The sequence below is a fragment of the Diachasmimorpha longicaudata genome, chromosome 5, assembly GCF_034640455.1.
Source record: "Diachasmimorpha longicaudata isolate KC_UGA_2023 chromosome 5, iyDiaLong2, whole genome shotgun sequence".
Taxonomy (NCBI): domain Eukaryota; kingdom Metazoa; phylum Arthropoda; class Insecta; order Hymenoptera; family Braconidae; genus Diachasmimorpha; species Diachasmimorpha longicaudata.
In genome coordinates this window covers 9,182,949-9,200,139 of record NC_087229.1, presented here as the reverse complement: position 1 = coordinate 9,200,139, position 17,191 = coordinate 9,182,949, and the positions used below count along the sequence as shown (strand labels likewise).

The 17,191-nt window shown below is 41.1% G+C and overlaps 1 protein-coding gene across 2 annotated transcripts in view; it reads left to right on the top strand.

The window, feature by feature from the left end:
- Positions 1-17,191, top strand: part of LOC135163147 (neuroligin-4, X-linked-like) — a 128,273-nt gene that overhangs the window by 92,467 nt on the left and 18,615 nt on the right. For both annotated transcript variants that reach the window (XM_064122373.1, XM_064122374.1), the window contains 2 exons: positions 11,331-11,489; positions 14,901-15,098. In XM_064122373.1, the coding sequence (XP_063978443.1) occupies positions 11,331-11,489; positions 14,901-15,098 (357 nt within the window). The remainder of the gene's footprint in view (positions 1-11,330; positions 11,490-14,900; positions 15,099-17,191) is intronic.

Genomic DNA, 17,191 nt, shown 5'->3' with positions numbered 1-17,191 from the left:
AAATCGAGACATTGTTTTTTTTTTCGTAGAAAAAAAGGGACCGTTAGTCTTTCTAACGTGCCCGTTCTTTCCTCACACCCATTCTCACCCTCTACTTGTACGGCTTTCCCGAGGCAGATGGAGAGAGACAGAAATATAACTGAGGAAGCGGGAAGCCCTGAAGCTGTGCCCGGGGGTAATCTCAGTTGTCTTGGCTCCGACATCTTCTTATCTCCCCCATTTCGCCATGCAACATTTGTTGCTCCACATGTTCCAATAGATCCTCGCGGCAAATTACTATTCCAATGTTGTTTTCATGGGATCAGTAAGGACAATTATCGGAATATGAGATGTCAAGCCAATTATCTCGGCAGGAGTTGTAGAAACCATCACCCTCAATTTGGAATTATTCAACAATCATAATTGAACGTCAAAGGGAATTCATTTCGTACATGACAATAAGAATATGTATACATGGTATCATTTAATTACAGAATTTTCTTTTGACGGGGGAAAACATGAAAGGCCCTTTGATGCAGAATAACTTTCTCAACATTTTCATCTCAATTATTTTCCCGGAATTCGGGGGGAGGGCGGGGAAGTGGTTTTTTCATCTCAATGTTTGTTTTCATGGGTGGGCAGGGCCAGGGGCAGGGGGTGAGACCAGTCGAGGGCATGTATTTTCACAAACATTTATTTTCGCTCCATGTTCACCGGCATTTACAGAGCCAGGAATGTATTTAAAGCTCTCAGTTACGTGTGGTAGGTACGTAAGAGGTCTGAAAAGTACATAAGTAGAATCACGTATACAGTCGAGTGAGAGGAAATGGAATTCTACCCTCTGATTGCATTGACCTCAAAGTGCTGAGCCAGTACAGGCTGGCTCGAGCCTATATACCTTGATCGAATGCCATTCCCTTTTATGCCCGGATCATCCAGCGGTGAGACGGTAATTTCCGGATGATTTAATGGGTACATGAATTCCGGAGACTCAGACCGAGACACTTTGAGAATAATTCCCATTTTTTTCTCCCTTTTTCGTAGCTTTTCAAATGGTTTCATTATTTCATTGATTCCCTAGTGATATCCAAATATTTTTTGTCATTACGAATTAATTTCCCAATCAATTGCAACGACTGCTGATTTTCGCAGATTTTCGCAGATGCCGTCAATGCACTGAATAAAGAGGGAACACGCCTCTCCCACCTCCGACATTATGACACCGAAAGAAGGCGCTGTGAATAAAACTTCAGCCCCACCTGGCACCTCCTCCGCCCCCGGAAACAACCGACTCCCCGGATGTATAACCTCCCAATCCAAAACTTTCAAGACAATTAGTTGCCCCAACGCCAGGAATAGTTTAAACTTCATCTTGTCTATTGATAACCTTCATAAAGTCTGTAAACAGAATTCCGCTCTCCAAAGTACTTGAATTTCTGAAAGCATCGATGTTAATTACATCGATTCCAGAAATCGCGCAAGAGCTCGTGATTCCGAGGCTTCAAAAGACGATAAAACCGCGATACATATGCATTCATACGGGCTTTGTATAGCTCATTGCTTGCAACATCTCCTCAGACGTGTAACTCACCCCCTATTCTCCCCCATACCCCTTTGGAATTTAATAGGCTTCGCTTTGAAACTGCTCCAGTCAAATTGATCTCCCGCACCTTAGTCAATCTCCCTCTGTGTTCTGACAGTCTCCCCAGGGCACCTTGCGGCTTCCGGTCCCTCCCTCCACTGTTACCCGCACAATTTTATCCCCAAATCCCCTCCCGCATGTTTATCGATTCCCCCTGGGGATGAATATCATTTTATTTTATTTTTTTCGCTAATTGTGGTGTTAAAATCGCTGGGTAGATTTCCGAAAAACACTCGTCTGAAAAATGGGAGATTATCGGACTCGGGGTGACCTGTCCTAATTACATTTTCATTGGTGAATTTATGGTCCATCGGGCTGAAGGGGGAACGGTGTAATGGTTGAACGTGACAAATGTTTCAGGATTTAAGAATGAATTTGAATATATTATTGAAGTTGTTAACGCAGACGAGCGCTCGTGGATGAGTTTATGGAGACTTTGGCGCCGTAGACCATTGGTTCAAGTTGGAGAGACGGGATTATTGACTGAAATGAATGGAATTCGGAAGGGGGAGGGGTGCAGTAAAATGAATGATAAAAAAATTTTAAACATGAGGAAAAACATTTTTTTTTATGAAGGAGATTTTTTTTAACGATGGCTGGTGTTGCCCCTCAGTTCATTTTGCCCCCTCCCCTTTCCAACTATGTACGCCATGTATAAAGCAAACATTCAGTCCGATATTGTCATTAAAAGCTGATGATATATAAACCAAACTTTATTTGCGTTTCCGATTCATTTGGTACTGGTAACGATGCTAATTACGTGCTAATTGTGTTTTTCTCGTGAAAAAATTGTGAATCCCCGGGGCGATCCGGATTATTTATAAAGCGAATTCAACGAGGGATGAAAATTCGAAAGCCGAGAGGCGCCAGAATCGAACGATTGATGTCAAGAAATTTAGACTTTGCTATCGTATTCAATGGATTGAGCTGGACCATCGATTGATCTATTCAATATCTACTCCAATAAAGGATTTAGCCTTTTCCATGTTTCCCATTTATTTGATGAATCGTAAAAAAAATCTAAAAATTTCCAACTCGACATATTTTACCCCAATAAATCACCGAACCAACGAACACGTTGGATTATCATCCCAGTGATTGCCCCCGCAACGGGATCGAACCGAGACGACAGCCGAATCCCCTTAAGAACATCGCATCATTTGAAAAAAATTGCATCATTCACTGAATACGTTGAGACAAAAAAAAGTGTATTGTTGGCTACGAGGAAAGAAGGAACGAGCGAGAGTTTCACGGGTAATCGGGGTAATTTCCCAGAGGATAGGCCTGTACTCCAGCAACGAGTATAAAGAGTAAAGTGCACGGGGTAGGGACGCCAGGAGGGGTAGCGTTGGACTTACGCTAATTAAACCGAGGAGACAGACAGGGGTTAAAGTAGTGAGTGTAGAAAAATACACGTGGATTATGCAGGCGTGTGCTACTAAGGTAATCTAGAGAAGCCAGAAAAAGCTATGTTCGTGTCGGCGATCATGTGAACGGGTTGTTAACCATTCAATTTTTTTAATCATCCACGGAAAAAAACTCCTTATCCCTCGGTCTATTTTTACCCTCGTTACCCCGATACATTGAATTGGTTGGGATAAAAGTCACTGAGAGAAAATTAATGGAGGGAAAAAATTGAAGTGAAAAGCTACCGAAGATATGTACAAGCACCGAAAGTATCTCTTGTCATTCTGATATTTGTTTTTTGCCACCGGGAGTCAATGGAAATTCATTATTTTTTTTTTTGTTACTTGTTTTTTTTCCCCATCCAATTGTGGTAAAATTCCCAGCCGCGTGGATCATCCGGAGATTCGTATTTTTCATGTGCAATTGCCCGAAGTGACGAGTGTCGATTCAGTGAAAGAAGCGGTGAAAAACGTGAGGTTGAAATTCAAAATTGATTCGACTTGAGCTCCTATGTCGCCTGTGCACACATCAATTTTCAAAGCCATTCGTGCATTTGACGCAATTGCTTCCTCTATTCTCCCGTTAGTGTTTTTTTTTGTGTCAGGTGTCTAGGGAGAGTCAACATCACCTTTTCTCATTTCCATCCACTTCCTAATTAGGCTCTCCTGGAATTTCTCCAGCCTCAATCGGGGAAATGGGGGGGAACAATTATATTTCTTCTAATTTTGATTGAAAATAATTGATTTTGTTTTCATTTCCGGCTTCGACGGGTCTTCAACTTCAGCAGATGTCCAGATCGCTTTTCCCGTTGGAGTTGCTCGATTTTCACTTACTAAAATTTATTTATTCCTCGTAAAATACATGAATACATGGGCGAAAATCACCCCGGTACTCAATTTCCCGGTGTTAACGGCTTCGAAAGAACTAAAAACTTAATGGCAGATGAGATTTTATGTAGCTCAGCGTAAAAGAGATTAATCCAGTGTGTTGTAGTCAGTAACGTGGGCTGAGTATTTCTGGCTTGACGCACTGGGTATGTTCTAACATCAGCCTACTAAATTATTTAATTTGACACTCCCAAGAGAGAAATAAAGGTACATAATACCCAGTGTTTCCTGTGTTTCATGTGTCGTATACCGAGTACTGCTGTGTAGTAGAGTGAGCTGGAGATATACTCGACGGGGACTTAACAGGGTTGGACGTGTGGTACCTCCCTTGGCGTGTACCGTATTAAATTTATGCTACTGTACTATATTTCACCGCTCCATACTCAAGAATGAATCTCGTCGAGTGGCTGGTGCACTGCCACTGACAGCTTGATTCGTCTAATTCCCTTTCATGACGGGAGTCTGGTTGATTGAAAGACATCCACTTGAGATTGTCAAAGGGTTCTGATTGGGGAATTTGGTCCTTGGAATTTCACGTCTCATTCTCACCATGCAAATCAGCTTTCTTTATTCTTGCTGAGATTCAGTAGTGGGGGCTGGTAATTTTTTCTCTTCTGGAACGCCATTCGGAATGATGTCGCGAGAAGACAATTTATTTTCCGAAATTATTTACAAATTTGAGAGAGTCCATGTGATGAATGAATCGTCATCTCCATAAATCATTCGCCCGGTGGATTTACTACTCATTAAATTCCGTAAATTCGCTCAAATTCATTAATGGAAAATTTTGAGGACGTCCGATAGTACAGTTTCATTGACTTACTAAATCTAGATCCCCCAATAAATCCAAGCACAGAATTTTATTACTCGTCTCGTATTACATTCACGAATCGTCGCATCCACGCAGGGGTTAAACTGTTAATCCGTACGTTTCCGCCTGGTGGATCGCCCCTAAAACCGGACGCCGAGTAGAAATGGCCAGGGGGACTAAAGCACTTGCTTGTCGCCAACGTGTACTCGACGCAGCACTTCGTCCCTTTCCCTTGTCACCACCTCTGCCACCACCCGGTATTCACCCCCAGTCGCCACGCCGGTTTTGTCCCGGTGCCTCGTCGCGCGAGAATCAACAACCGGGTCGTTATCCACGTTAATGAGGTATCAGTTGTGATTCCCTCACTTCCATGTACGACACACGACAAATCTCACCATTTTACCCCAAATCGCCGGAAAAGCCCCTAACACGATTATTAAGTTGTTGTACATGTGTAACTACTACCATGAAACGATAGCAGTGAGGGTTGCTACCCCCGATTTTGGGGACTTGCGGATTTTTCTGATTTGTTGAGATTGAGTTCTGACTTGGAAACTAAAATGTGGCTCGAGACAAAACTTGATAGATTATTACAACGCTTTAAATTGTTTATAACTATTTTTACTATTTTGGGAGGGAAAAACAATTTCCAATGGACAACTCGTACTTTTTCAATCAACAACACCAGGAAATGATAATTTGGGAAATGAAATGAGTTCCACCAGAACATCTTTACGTCAGTCCCAGTTCAACATCAATGAGAAAACGAAATGGTGGATAATTGACATTGTTAGTTCGAGGGAGAGTTATCCCGACTAGGGAAGGGAAGACATAATCCAATATATCCAACGCTCGGAGATATAACTTCCAGCACTCAACGATACAGCCAATAACAAAATCTATATAGATGAGAATGAATTGCCAGCGTCTCCAGGGAAAATGCATGATCAATATTCTTGAAATAGCCTCGAGCGTTGGATATTCATCATGAAAATTATTCGAGTACTTCATTTCACGCGGAATGTTTCTCTTTAAGATCTGATGACGGAAAGATATGTCATAATTGTCGTTACTCATTGTTTTTTCATCTCTCCAGCGCTTGAAATTCAAAATATTTACTACTCGTCCTATAATTTTTCTAAATTTATCGCTCTGGTACTGGCGTAACATCAAAGAACTTGTTCATAAAAAAATACTGTTAACAAATAGAGAATATAAACCAGAACTTCGGCCTCATTTCCCCATTAAATTCAATCGGACCATACACCGTACACCGTAAAACAAAATTACGCTCGCCCCAATCTCAAAATTGCTCATTCCACGGGATTCTCGAAAGGGCTTCGTAAAACATGAGACAATAAAAATGTCAATAGCCAGAAGTTTGAGGTGATTAAGACGCCTTGAGGGGAGAAATCACCCTCGACACTTTCCCTCTCCGCTATAATAGTCCTCGAAGATGCTCGCACGTACTTGAGGGGGGGACAGTTACCTCCATCGCCAGCAAGTAGAGAAGGAAGGGCAGTGGGAAGACAAGTGAAACGATGAGCCCAATGTCTGACGCAGCATCGAACGCCCGTGGGGACTGGGCGAATGAGCTGCAAACCTTGTGGCCTGCACAAGTGGGCACTTGGAGTCGCCCTGCTTTGACTTTTACGATCATTATCTCAAATTTTAAACTTTCCTGGAACTTCCCTGAATGTCAATTTTCCCCCACTTTCGTCAGATTTTACGATTCACATTCATTCAATTATGCACGGAAAAGGTTCCTCTAATATCCTTAGAGCTCTCTATAAAATACTTCGTTAATTGGATTTTCATTTTCAACAACAATAATTAATTTGACGCTTTGAAAATGTTTCCATTCTATAAATTGCATAATTTATGAATTTCAAATGCTTTTTTTTATCTGTGAAACTGAGAAATGATATTATTTCTGACGGATAAAGTCTTTATTTCAGTGACGGAAACATTTGATTTTATTTCATGTGAATAAAAATGCAAATGTAAACTATTTTTAAGTACGAATAAAAGCTTTATTACGAGCTATTTCAATAAATCCATCCATTCGATTCAAATGAAGTCCATTTTATTCAAATAAACTGTTCGTCGGGGTGTGTCTTCCATTGTTCAAAATTTTCATTCATCTCTTGACTCCTTGTAACCGCGAAAAAATCCTCAATACAAGTACTGAAACTTGAAATACCTCGGGGGGAAAAAAAATGTGTTTGGTATATCCACACGCGGTAGGACATTGAGAAAGTTTCAACTCCTGGGCTGAAGTACCAAGGAATAAACCAGAGTATAAACTCTCGTGTGGAATATCACGAGTATAACAGGGTATACAATAGTGTTATGAAAGTCAACGGAAGAGTTTTATTCTTCCGGTTTTATATTTTTGCCTTTTCGCGGCGTGGGGCTTGGAATATTCAATGGAACGTGTATAGCTCTTCGAAACACACATTTTGAGAGGAAGGGAGGAGTCAAGTTCACTCTATTTTAGAGTGAATAGTGCATCGTGTTGAGTAATTAAAGGAGTAAAAGGGCTGAGGGAGCCTTTCTCCGAGGAGGAAAAAAATTGCGGTGAAAAAAATCCTATAATTCTCTCCAGGCACAACATGACGTTGTTACGAGAGCTTTAAGGGCCCACGTGGCACAGATATGATACCCTAGTAATGCATTTTTGACCCCACAACAGCGAACGTTGTGCGATCTAAAGCAATTCCTCCAAACTTTCATCTTTCACTGGTGGAACTTTCGTTTGGTAAATAATTCGAAAAATATCTAGACTAGCTATTTCTTGAATTCTTGCATTTCCGCTGGAGAAATTCCATCATTGGATTCGATTTCCCAAGGTACGAGAGGTCCTCCGGGAATGCTCTAAGATTAAATTGTCGGTAGTAAATTTTTTTACCTTCGTTTTCACGAGTTAAAAATAAATAAATTGAAACTCCATCATCGATCGGTGGTTACGCCAAGTGGACAAAGTTGAGAGCGCCGATCACTCGAGAAATGCAAATTCAGAGACAAGAGATTATGCGGGTATAGGGTATAGGTACAGTGAAAGAAGTATAAGCGCGTCAAATGTTCTTATTTCTCATACCTTCCTTTTTCTTTTCCTCAGCACTTTTTCCGTGCAGCAATCCGTAACTCTGAAGAGCGAAGGAATGCCGTCTCGCAACAGTTATGAAAAATTCTCGGATTCAATTTGAATGTTATCAAAGTTGCTTTACATTGCATCAATCGTTTCGATACTCCGGACGTCCGGATTTCAGGAAACTTGAATTCCATTTATTTCGCGAGGGCATTCCAATACGTGCTGTGGTATTGAACAAGTTGAGTGACTTTTCTCAGATTTATTTGATGTCGACACGGGGGAGGAAATGAGATGGATGATTTTGCATTTTTTAATTGGACGACTGAGAGGCCTCGACAACCTTCGCACGACCGGGATCTGACCCTAGACCACCTCCAGGCCCTCCACATGATTTTCATAGCTCCCTTAACTATACAGTGATGTTAAAAACATATAAACAAACGGAGGGGAAAATGGAAATAATATTTATCTGTGTAAGTAGATGTATTATCGTCTTTAGGTCTTCATGCCTTCAGAGGCCGTTATCAAAGTCGGAAAAACACACCATCCAGAATTTTTTGTATTGTTTCACCCTCACGACACTTAATCTCCCATAAAAATGAACATTTCGCCCGTATACCACGTAATCTTTGTAGTAAAACTATTCAAGACGAAGCGACAGGATTTCATTTCCCCCAAAACGCTTCATCCAAAAACCACTCAAACATCAATAAATCCCCATAAATTGAGAAATTATACTGCGTTCCCTATTCATCACCAACTTCAGGTGCTGGGTCAGCTTGTCGATAGCCACCGACACGTCGATATCGGCTTTGGCTCTCAACTTCTTGGATACAACAGGGGGTGTAACCCCATGAGCATTTCCCATCGACTGCTCGTACCAGCGCTTCTCCGATCAAACACATATTCCACGTTGTAGGAGAGACAGGGCTTACTGTGACGGAGTAGTTTGAGACTCTATGAATATGTAAACTTTCCCAAGCTTTTCCCAGATATCACTGTGTCGACTAAACACCAAACGCAGCACGTTGCTGTTTGAAGGGTTGTACCCCTTCAAATATTGACGGTGGGAGTATGATAATTTTGTCAGGGAAAATAATCGCTTGACAAAAATAGGTGGATAGACCATTCTATTCTGCTTACGAATGGAAGCACTCCGCACGGAAGCAGATGCCACGGTATTTTTTGCCTGCATTCACCCCTAAAAATTCGAGCTTTTTTCCCTGTGAATAAATCGTTTTGATATTGAAAAATCATGAGATCCACCGATTTCAATGATTCTATCTCGCGTAGAACAATATCTGTCTTCAGAATATCTTTGGAGAACCTTTGGAAGACTATTCTAAAGATTTCTGAACAAATAAAAAAATGTTTCACAGACTGATATTAAAACTACAATAAAAGTTCCGAAATCTTATCCATTTCAAGTATCAATAAACATTTTCGTTGATTATAAAAAATCATCGGGTAAGAAATATTAATAACAAAGAATAATTACAGCTTTACATTGTTCGACTTTAATATTCAGAAATTTTCCCAAAATTATCCCTCACATAGAAAGGCAGCTATCAGCCCCCGTAATTCATAATAATTAAAACCGTGCTGGAGCCCCTAGTTTGTCGAGTTACATCAATCGAGGCGCACTATGCTAATAAAGCCAGTCAAATGAGGGAGAGAGAAGAACATAATACGGCTGAACGAGCATGATGCTCATAACTCAGCGAATCACGCATCACCATTGCTGAACTGTGTGCGATATTCTCCGCTCCACAACGACCGCGGCCCATCTCCCTCTCTCTCTCTCCCTCTCTAATGTACCCACCCATTCTCCATGTAGTGACCAACGCGTGAAAACAAACCCACGACCAAAAAGCCCCCTTCCCACCCTTCTCACCCCTCCCAACAACTCGGCTACCCTGAAATGCCTGGTTTACGAGAGATTGCCAAGTGGCCCATGTACCCGTTGTACCTACTCACGTTGTACCTGGTATGACAGACGCAGGCATCACCCAAAACCGCCATTTCCCTCGTCGACTATATGCGCTTATGCATGTGTTTATATGTCAACATTTTCAACCTCACTTCGTTTCAATTCAATGGCACCACTTCGAAACTTCACTCACTGGTTTGTCACTGACAAATTGATCGTCAATGTCAAATTCTCTTTTCATTGTTTCAAGAGCATATATTATACCAGAATCGAGCATGTGTGGGGCGCCGATAGAATTCATTGTTCAAAAATAATGTCAATGTACAAATAATCATTATGATGAAAATATTTTCCTCGATAAAATCGTTTGTCAATCAGATAAATTTAATTTCGTACAAATTTTCATTGTCATACAATACGACAGAATTGACAGAATTACCTGCACCATTTACCCCTGAAATTCAATAATGCGAATGTATTTCATCGGATATTGTACATTAACTCGTCAATATTCATTATCATCGTCAGTTTAAATCTGATTTACCAAGAATAATGTTTAGCTTGTATGTGTTGAAATTAAATTCCGGCTGGGAGTATATATTTTCGCAATACAGAATTTGGATAATCACGCTGGATTAATAAACTCCATTACCCGGGGATGATGATTGCTTCAAATATTTGGTTAGACGTATTCCATTTGGCACGATTACGCCGTCCGCTCGGTGTTTGATTTTCCCTTGGAACTATTTTTTCAACTCTTAATATTTGTACAGACCATTCGGGGGAGAATGGTGGATTCAATTCTCTTAAAAAAACAATGCGGGCTATTTCATACCGCAGAATACTAGAAAGATAATTCAAATGAATTACGTTGATATTTAACAAGTACACGAAAGCCAGAATTGCGTCCTTTCCGATAGATTTATTTAAATGAATAGACTGAATAAATAAATTGTATTCCCTTTACTCAAGAAGGAAAATTAATTGCGGAACATCTGAAATTTATGGCTTGAATGAAGCAGCGGAAGCAGTTGAACAAAAAAATCCGGAAACAATTTGAAACTCAGTACTTCTTCCTTCAATCCGACAAAAAAATGACAATTGCTTTCCGCCCATTGAAATAGTAATAAACCTTCGGAGCCCCTTAATGAAGACGTTTTTTATTCAAAATTAACGCGCATAAACGCCAGTCATAAACCATCTTCCACTCTAAAACCGTTCAATCCACTTTTTTTTATTCCACTCTCCTCTTAAACCAGACACGATAGACCTGAGGAGCCATCAATCATACCGAAGGAACGACTATCATGGCGCATATTTCACCTGAAAACGTATCAGAGCCGACGACGATTCGACGGTGAATCGTTGTCGGGCGCAAAGTCTCCGGTAATCCTTTACCGAGGCGTCAAAAGTTTATGGGACGCCGTTGAAAAATGGCATTCTCCCTCTTCCCACCAACCCATCGTACCGTGTTACACGCCCGCGGGCCCCACACGGTACGAAAAAAAAAAAAATCCCCATCCCCGCGGAGCGTTGTCAGCGTTACCGATCGATCATCCATAATTTTTATCGATTTTCAGCTGGAGCTAGAGACGGCGCCAGCAGGAGGTATCCCGTGATGGTATTCGTTCATGGCGAGAGCTACGAGTGGAACAGCGGTAACCCATATGATGGCTCTGTTCTTGCCAGTTATGGGGGTGTCGTTGTGGTAACGATAAACTACAGGCTTGGGATCCTAGGTGAGTATTATATCAATTTTTATTTTCGGAGATCTAGGGGATGGGATTCATGGTGAAGTATTTTCCGCTTCCTTGGAATTTTATTCGGGAAGTGGAAGGGTCCTTTTGCTACCAAATGGAGGGGATGTGATGATTCGAATGGGAGTTCTCAATTTTTCGGGGCTGTGGTGTCGATGCCCTCTCACATGGAGAGGAAAACTCAGGGAAAATTACCTAACCAATGGAAAATTCTAGTCCTGTGAAAAAAATTGTCCAACAGTTATGGGATTTTTCCCGGGGAAGCTGTTAAAAAATTTTAATGAGCAATGTCTAACCAGTTTGGTAATTCTTGACTCCTGCATTGCACCCTTTTTTTCTATACAGATAGAAATATTTAATAAAAAAGAGGGAACTCCCTGACGATTATTTGCGGAGCCTTCTCAGTTTTTACTGGACCTTTTAGAATTTTTATTGAAATTTTCCCTTCGAGTAATACGTACATTTCAAGAATCGTTCGCAGAAGCTAGGTGACTTGAAAAGATTGTTTTACCACATCCTGCGGAAAACCGTCATTTTACGGGTCATTTTTTATTCGTGAAATAGTGGTTCACGGGGTGGTAACGCCCCCTCACCAATGAGAACACAGCATTTCACTCGGCTAGTTGTAACATATTCGGGTACCATCCACTGTACGTGAAATTTTTATTACATACAGCCGATGGTAACCGAATATTTTACGAATAGCCGATCGTAGCCGAATGACATATCGGGGCCGTATAAAGTCCACATGGCTAGGGGAAAATGGACGTTGCACATAGTTGATAGTGCCCTGAGAGGACTTTTTGGACGTTCACCAAACAGCTTGATAGTTCTCATATGCGGGTCATGGCCACTTAGATTAAAAGCTTTTTTTCCCTCCATTCAAGGAGAATAGTTCCATACTGTATGAGACATACAGTACTGTAATTGTTACCTCAATATTTCCCCCAAATTCTGCCATTTTTTTCCTCCCCGAAGTAAGACCTCTTGTCACCGTGTCACCGTAATTACCGCAGGGCTGAAGTTGGAGGGATGAAAATCAGCATCGAGTGCCCCTGGCATCCAAGGAAGCCAAATCCAATAGTAAACTCATTTCACTCAGCTCTTCCGTTTCGTCACCCCTAAACTTATAACATTTCTACTACCCCCTATTGCACGTGTCACCACGATTTGTTTTTTCCTTTTGCGCCCTCGAGTGATCCTCCACCGGTCCTCCAATTATTTTCCATCGAATGGCCGTCCCCCTGAACGATCAAATTAATGTCAATAAAGGAAACCAGTTCGCGATGTAAATAGAAAATATGCATCAAACGAATAGAAGGATATTTCATGAAAAAACAATGAAACCGAGGGAAAAATGTATTTTTTAAAATTCATGGAAACGAACAAACTATGGAATATTTTCCGGTAGACAAATAATTCACTGTATTTCACTTGAAACACCCTTCTGCCCTCCTCTGTACCCCTCACCCCTCCATGACGGTTTTACAGACCCACTGGGAAGTTTCCCACGACGCATGACAAATACAGCGGAAGCCTGCGTGTAGCCAACTGTGACAGCAACTGCCGGAAGTGAAATTTCAAACCTGACATGGAGACCAACTCTATTCTCTCATTGTTTCATTTTCCATTTATCTCGCATCGATGGCTAACAAAGAATGGAGAACAAAAAATAATGCAGATATGATTTTTTTTTCGAGTTTCGGGGATCGGGGGGGAGGAGGGAGGGATTGTCAATGTTGTGGAACGGTGGAAATAAATAAGTGAATTGAGCTTGCGGAAAGTCGTTGGAGGGGTCTTCTTTCATAGATTTTTATAACCCGTCGACGGTATCGCGGATCATTTGTCAGTGCATGTCGTAGTGGGTAAAATACACGGGGAGACATTCAATATATTTTTGTTAGAGGAAAATATACAGCTCTATTTATTTTTTTATTTGACTCACAGAGAGAAAGGCTGAAAAATAATTACCTCACGAGTGGGGAACGAGATGTGAGAACTGTCAGATAATTTTAGGGCATATTTACCAGAAAAGTCTGAGTACAATTACTAATAGTTCAAATATTGATTGCGATGTTTATGTACCATCTCGTCTTAAGTTCAGATAATTCTTTTTTGTCAGTGTGGGTCCGCATAGTCATGTATAAATGTTTCAGAAAAGCCCAAAATGGAAAAAAACTATTTTTTCCTGTGATACATTTCCATGCGGCGGAATTTTCTAATGAAGCTCACGTATCACGTGTTCGGTTGAGAATCAAAATCAACCGAGTCCCAATTGAAAATTTGCAAGTAAATGAAGTTATAAAAAACCCGAAATCTCCAAAAACCGAAATTCCAGCCAATTCGACGGATACTAGAGCAAAACGAAAAAAAAATACTCAGGATATTTCAACTCTCGTACGCTTTACGACAGCCGTAAACATTGGTTTGCTATCGATTGACCAACGAGATCTGGCCTTTTGTATGGACAAAAAACTACAAGTGAACCAGGATATCCACGCCGAGCCGTAAAGTAAATTCCCCCGGTTTATTTAAACTCATGTACATCCAAACTATCCACATTCATGATAACGTCCTCTGTCCATTGACCCCCCACCCTTTTTTAACAGTTTGTTGTTGGATTTTTTAATCTATTTATTCTCCCTGTTTTCACGTTCACGCAACACTGGAACGGCAAATAAAAAAGACAATTCTGTTTGACGTATTATTTGCAATGGAAAAAATGTTAAATTCATTTTTTGCCGTTTAAATTTTCCAATTGACCATCAAAAATTTCAGAAGCAAGTTTGCATTATGCATTGAAATTATTCGACAATATTTGTAAATACATTCCACACTAAGTTTATCGTTCTACATATGTCGAAATGAATTTCAACACCGAATGAAAGCTGTTGGCTCGGTGGGTTTTGCAGAAAAAAAATTCTGAATTCTGGTCGGCTTTGATGATATTGAAAAATAGAGAGAGTTAGTTGATTGAAGAGCGGTCGTATAGAATCTAGCTATTCCATTTTGGACAGGAAAAAAATCTATGGATTTTTTTATGGGATTATCCGAGGGACGAATTTGGTTTGAGAGAAACAGCGAAATTGTAATTAAGTTTTTGCATGAAACTTTCACATAGATATCATTTTCCCACACTAACTCTCTTTCCCATCATATCGGATATTCCTTTTCAAATAAATCATTCGTAATGGTAAAGTAATACGACCATGAAAATCCTATGGTCCCCTCTGTCAGCTGTTCAGCTTTTTCTCTCCAAAATTAGTTGGTTTGAATGTTCCAATTCCTAGGCTCATGCCCCGACGTTTTAATCAGAATTGCAATTCAGTTTCACCTAGAAAATACGCGAGGGTAGAAGGCAACTCAATGAATATGGAACAACTATGATTTCAGGTTTCCTGAATGCCAATACAGATTCTCACTTACGTTCGCCAGCGAACTACGGTCTTATGGATCAGATCGCCGCGTTGCACTGGGTCCAAGAGAACATCGCCTACTTCGGAGGTGATCCCGGAAACGTCACGCTCATTGGCCATGGGACTGGAGCTGCCTGTGTCAACTTCCTCATGACGAGTCAAGCAGTACCTGATGGTGAGTATCCTCCAAAAAAAATCTTTCGTATTCATAAAAGAATTTTCCAGTCATCAGTGACAAGGAAATATTGACGAGATTTTCCGCAAAACAAAATGGATGACGTAATTTGCGTGTCATTACTCTCAGAGAGAAATGAAGTGGATGAAATCGAGAGCACGAAGGGAAGATTACCCGATTCCATCTCATGTGCCTCATTTATCCGAGATTTCTCCACCAAAAGAGCCAAAAAACAATGGAGAAAAAAATCTCACGAGTTTCCCAGCGCTCGTGCATTTTTCCTATATTTATAAAGGTAACCCGAGGAATAATTAACGCCAGGTCACGTTGGCTCTCCTGGGTGGAATCAGGACGTTAGAAAGGCTGTGAAAAAAGTGGTAAAATGGTTGTAGGTGAAAGAAGGGGGTAAAATTGACCACGAGAATATCCGAGATTGGAGTACCTGATTTAGATGCTATGGTAGCGGGGCGAAAATGAGCTTGAAAATGGTGGAAGAAAAAACGGAGAAACCCGCAGGAAAAAAAAAGGAAAAGTGGTTGTCGAGGGAAATGGAGGTAAGGGAAAATAGAGAAATAAAAATATATGGAGGAGGAGAATGATGATAAAAAATTGTTGAATGGTGCACCACAAAAGCTGTCAACACTTGCGGGGTAAAAAACTATTTTTCGAAAGATACATTCTCAATACTTTTTTTTCCGAGCGGAAATTCTCACTGTCAAAGGCTTTTCAGGGTGGTGATGTTGAAAAATAAATGCAAAAACACAATTTCAAACAAAATTTGTGTCACCAATGAGACCACTCACTCCGTGAAAAACTCACCGTCCAAGTTTTATTGTTGTTCATCCCAGTGCGCAACTTCCGGTGTCTCTGCAGCGTGTCTCGGAAGTGAAGAAACAGGGGAGAACAATCTCGGAATCTCTCACTTCACCCTTTACTAACGACACACCTCTGTTTCCCCTTTTACAGTTCTCCCTTCTCGAAGGTTTTTCAGTCCTCAAGTTGTCGTTGGCCCGGGGGTTATCGTCGACCGGAGAAAATCGATGGACAAAAGTGCTAAAGCGTTTCCGTTGAATGTTGAATCAGACGGAGAAATAGAGAAATGAAAGAGCACGCGGAAATTGCTTTCGGTCTTTATTTTTCCTTCACCGTTGGTTTACGTTGGAAATAAGGTCATTGGGTGAGTGTGAAACTTCACTGGTCGATGGAAAAATGTGATGGTTGTGATATCATACAGCTGTCATCACGAACTATGAAATGACTCGACTAAGATTAACAACGTCTCTAGGTGACTCTACCATCTTGGAATATTCAACCGTCAACTTCAGACATCGACAATGCTCATCTCTCGAATCTCAGATACCGGGTAGTTTAAATGGGGTTAGTAGTTGAGATAGATCAAGAGTGTCAAGGGGTAGTTGAGACGATAATTCCTTCGGTAGTTCTCAAGGGAAACGTGACTAGATGTGGCTTCGGGTCAAGCGATTTCCTCGGATGTAATTTATAGTCCACCAACACTACCGTGAGACTATTATTCCTCCAGCTCCTATCACTCGCTTCACTGTATTTTCGGGTATAAACGTCCGAGGACCCGAGCTTCCCTCCTCATCCCTTAACTCCCTTTATTCCTCATCTTGCATTGCACCCAAACCCTAATATGTTGGTGGCCACCGACGGATATCCACGAGTGAGCACGAATACGAGGGCAAAATCATTTATCCTGTGTCGAACATAATTGTCTGTGGCTTAAGTCTAGAGTCCAGGGGAGGTCAGGGCTCCAGGACAAACTAAGTGAACCCACTCAGAGAAGATAAACGTAAGCATGAGAATATTATCGTCATTATAAATTCCTAGTTCATTTAGCGGGACAATTGCCTCTCCTCCGAAGACCTCGGTCTTCAACCCACGTCGAGGGGGCTGAGGGTGGAATTCCAGTGCCTGAAAAATACCTTCACAGCCAACGAGTCACGATTATAGACAACCTATAGATGATTGAACTCAACGAAGACGAAATGACTCGAAAAAATATGGTCATCTCATCAGTGGCATTACTGTTGGAGATCAGACGAGTTAATTGGGCCGGAGGTTCAACCCAC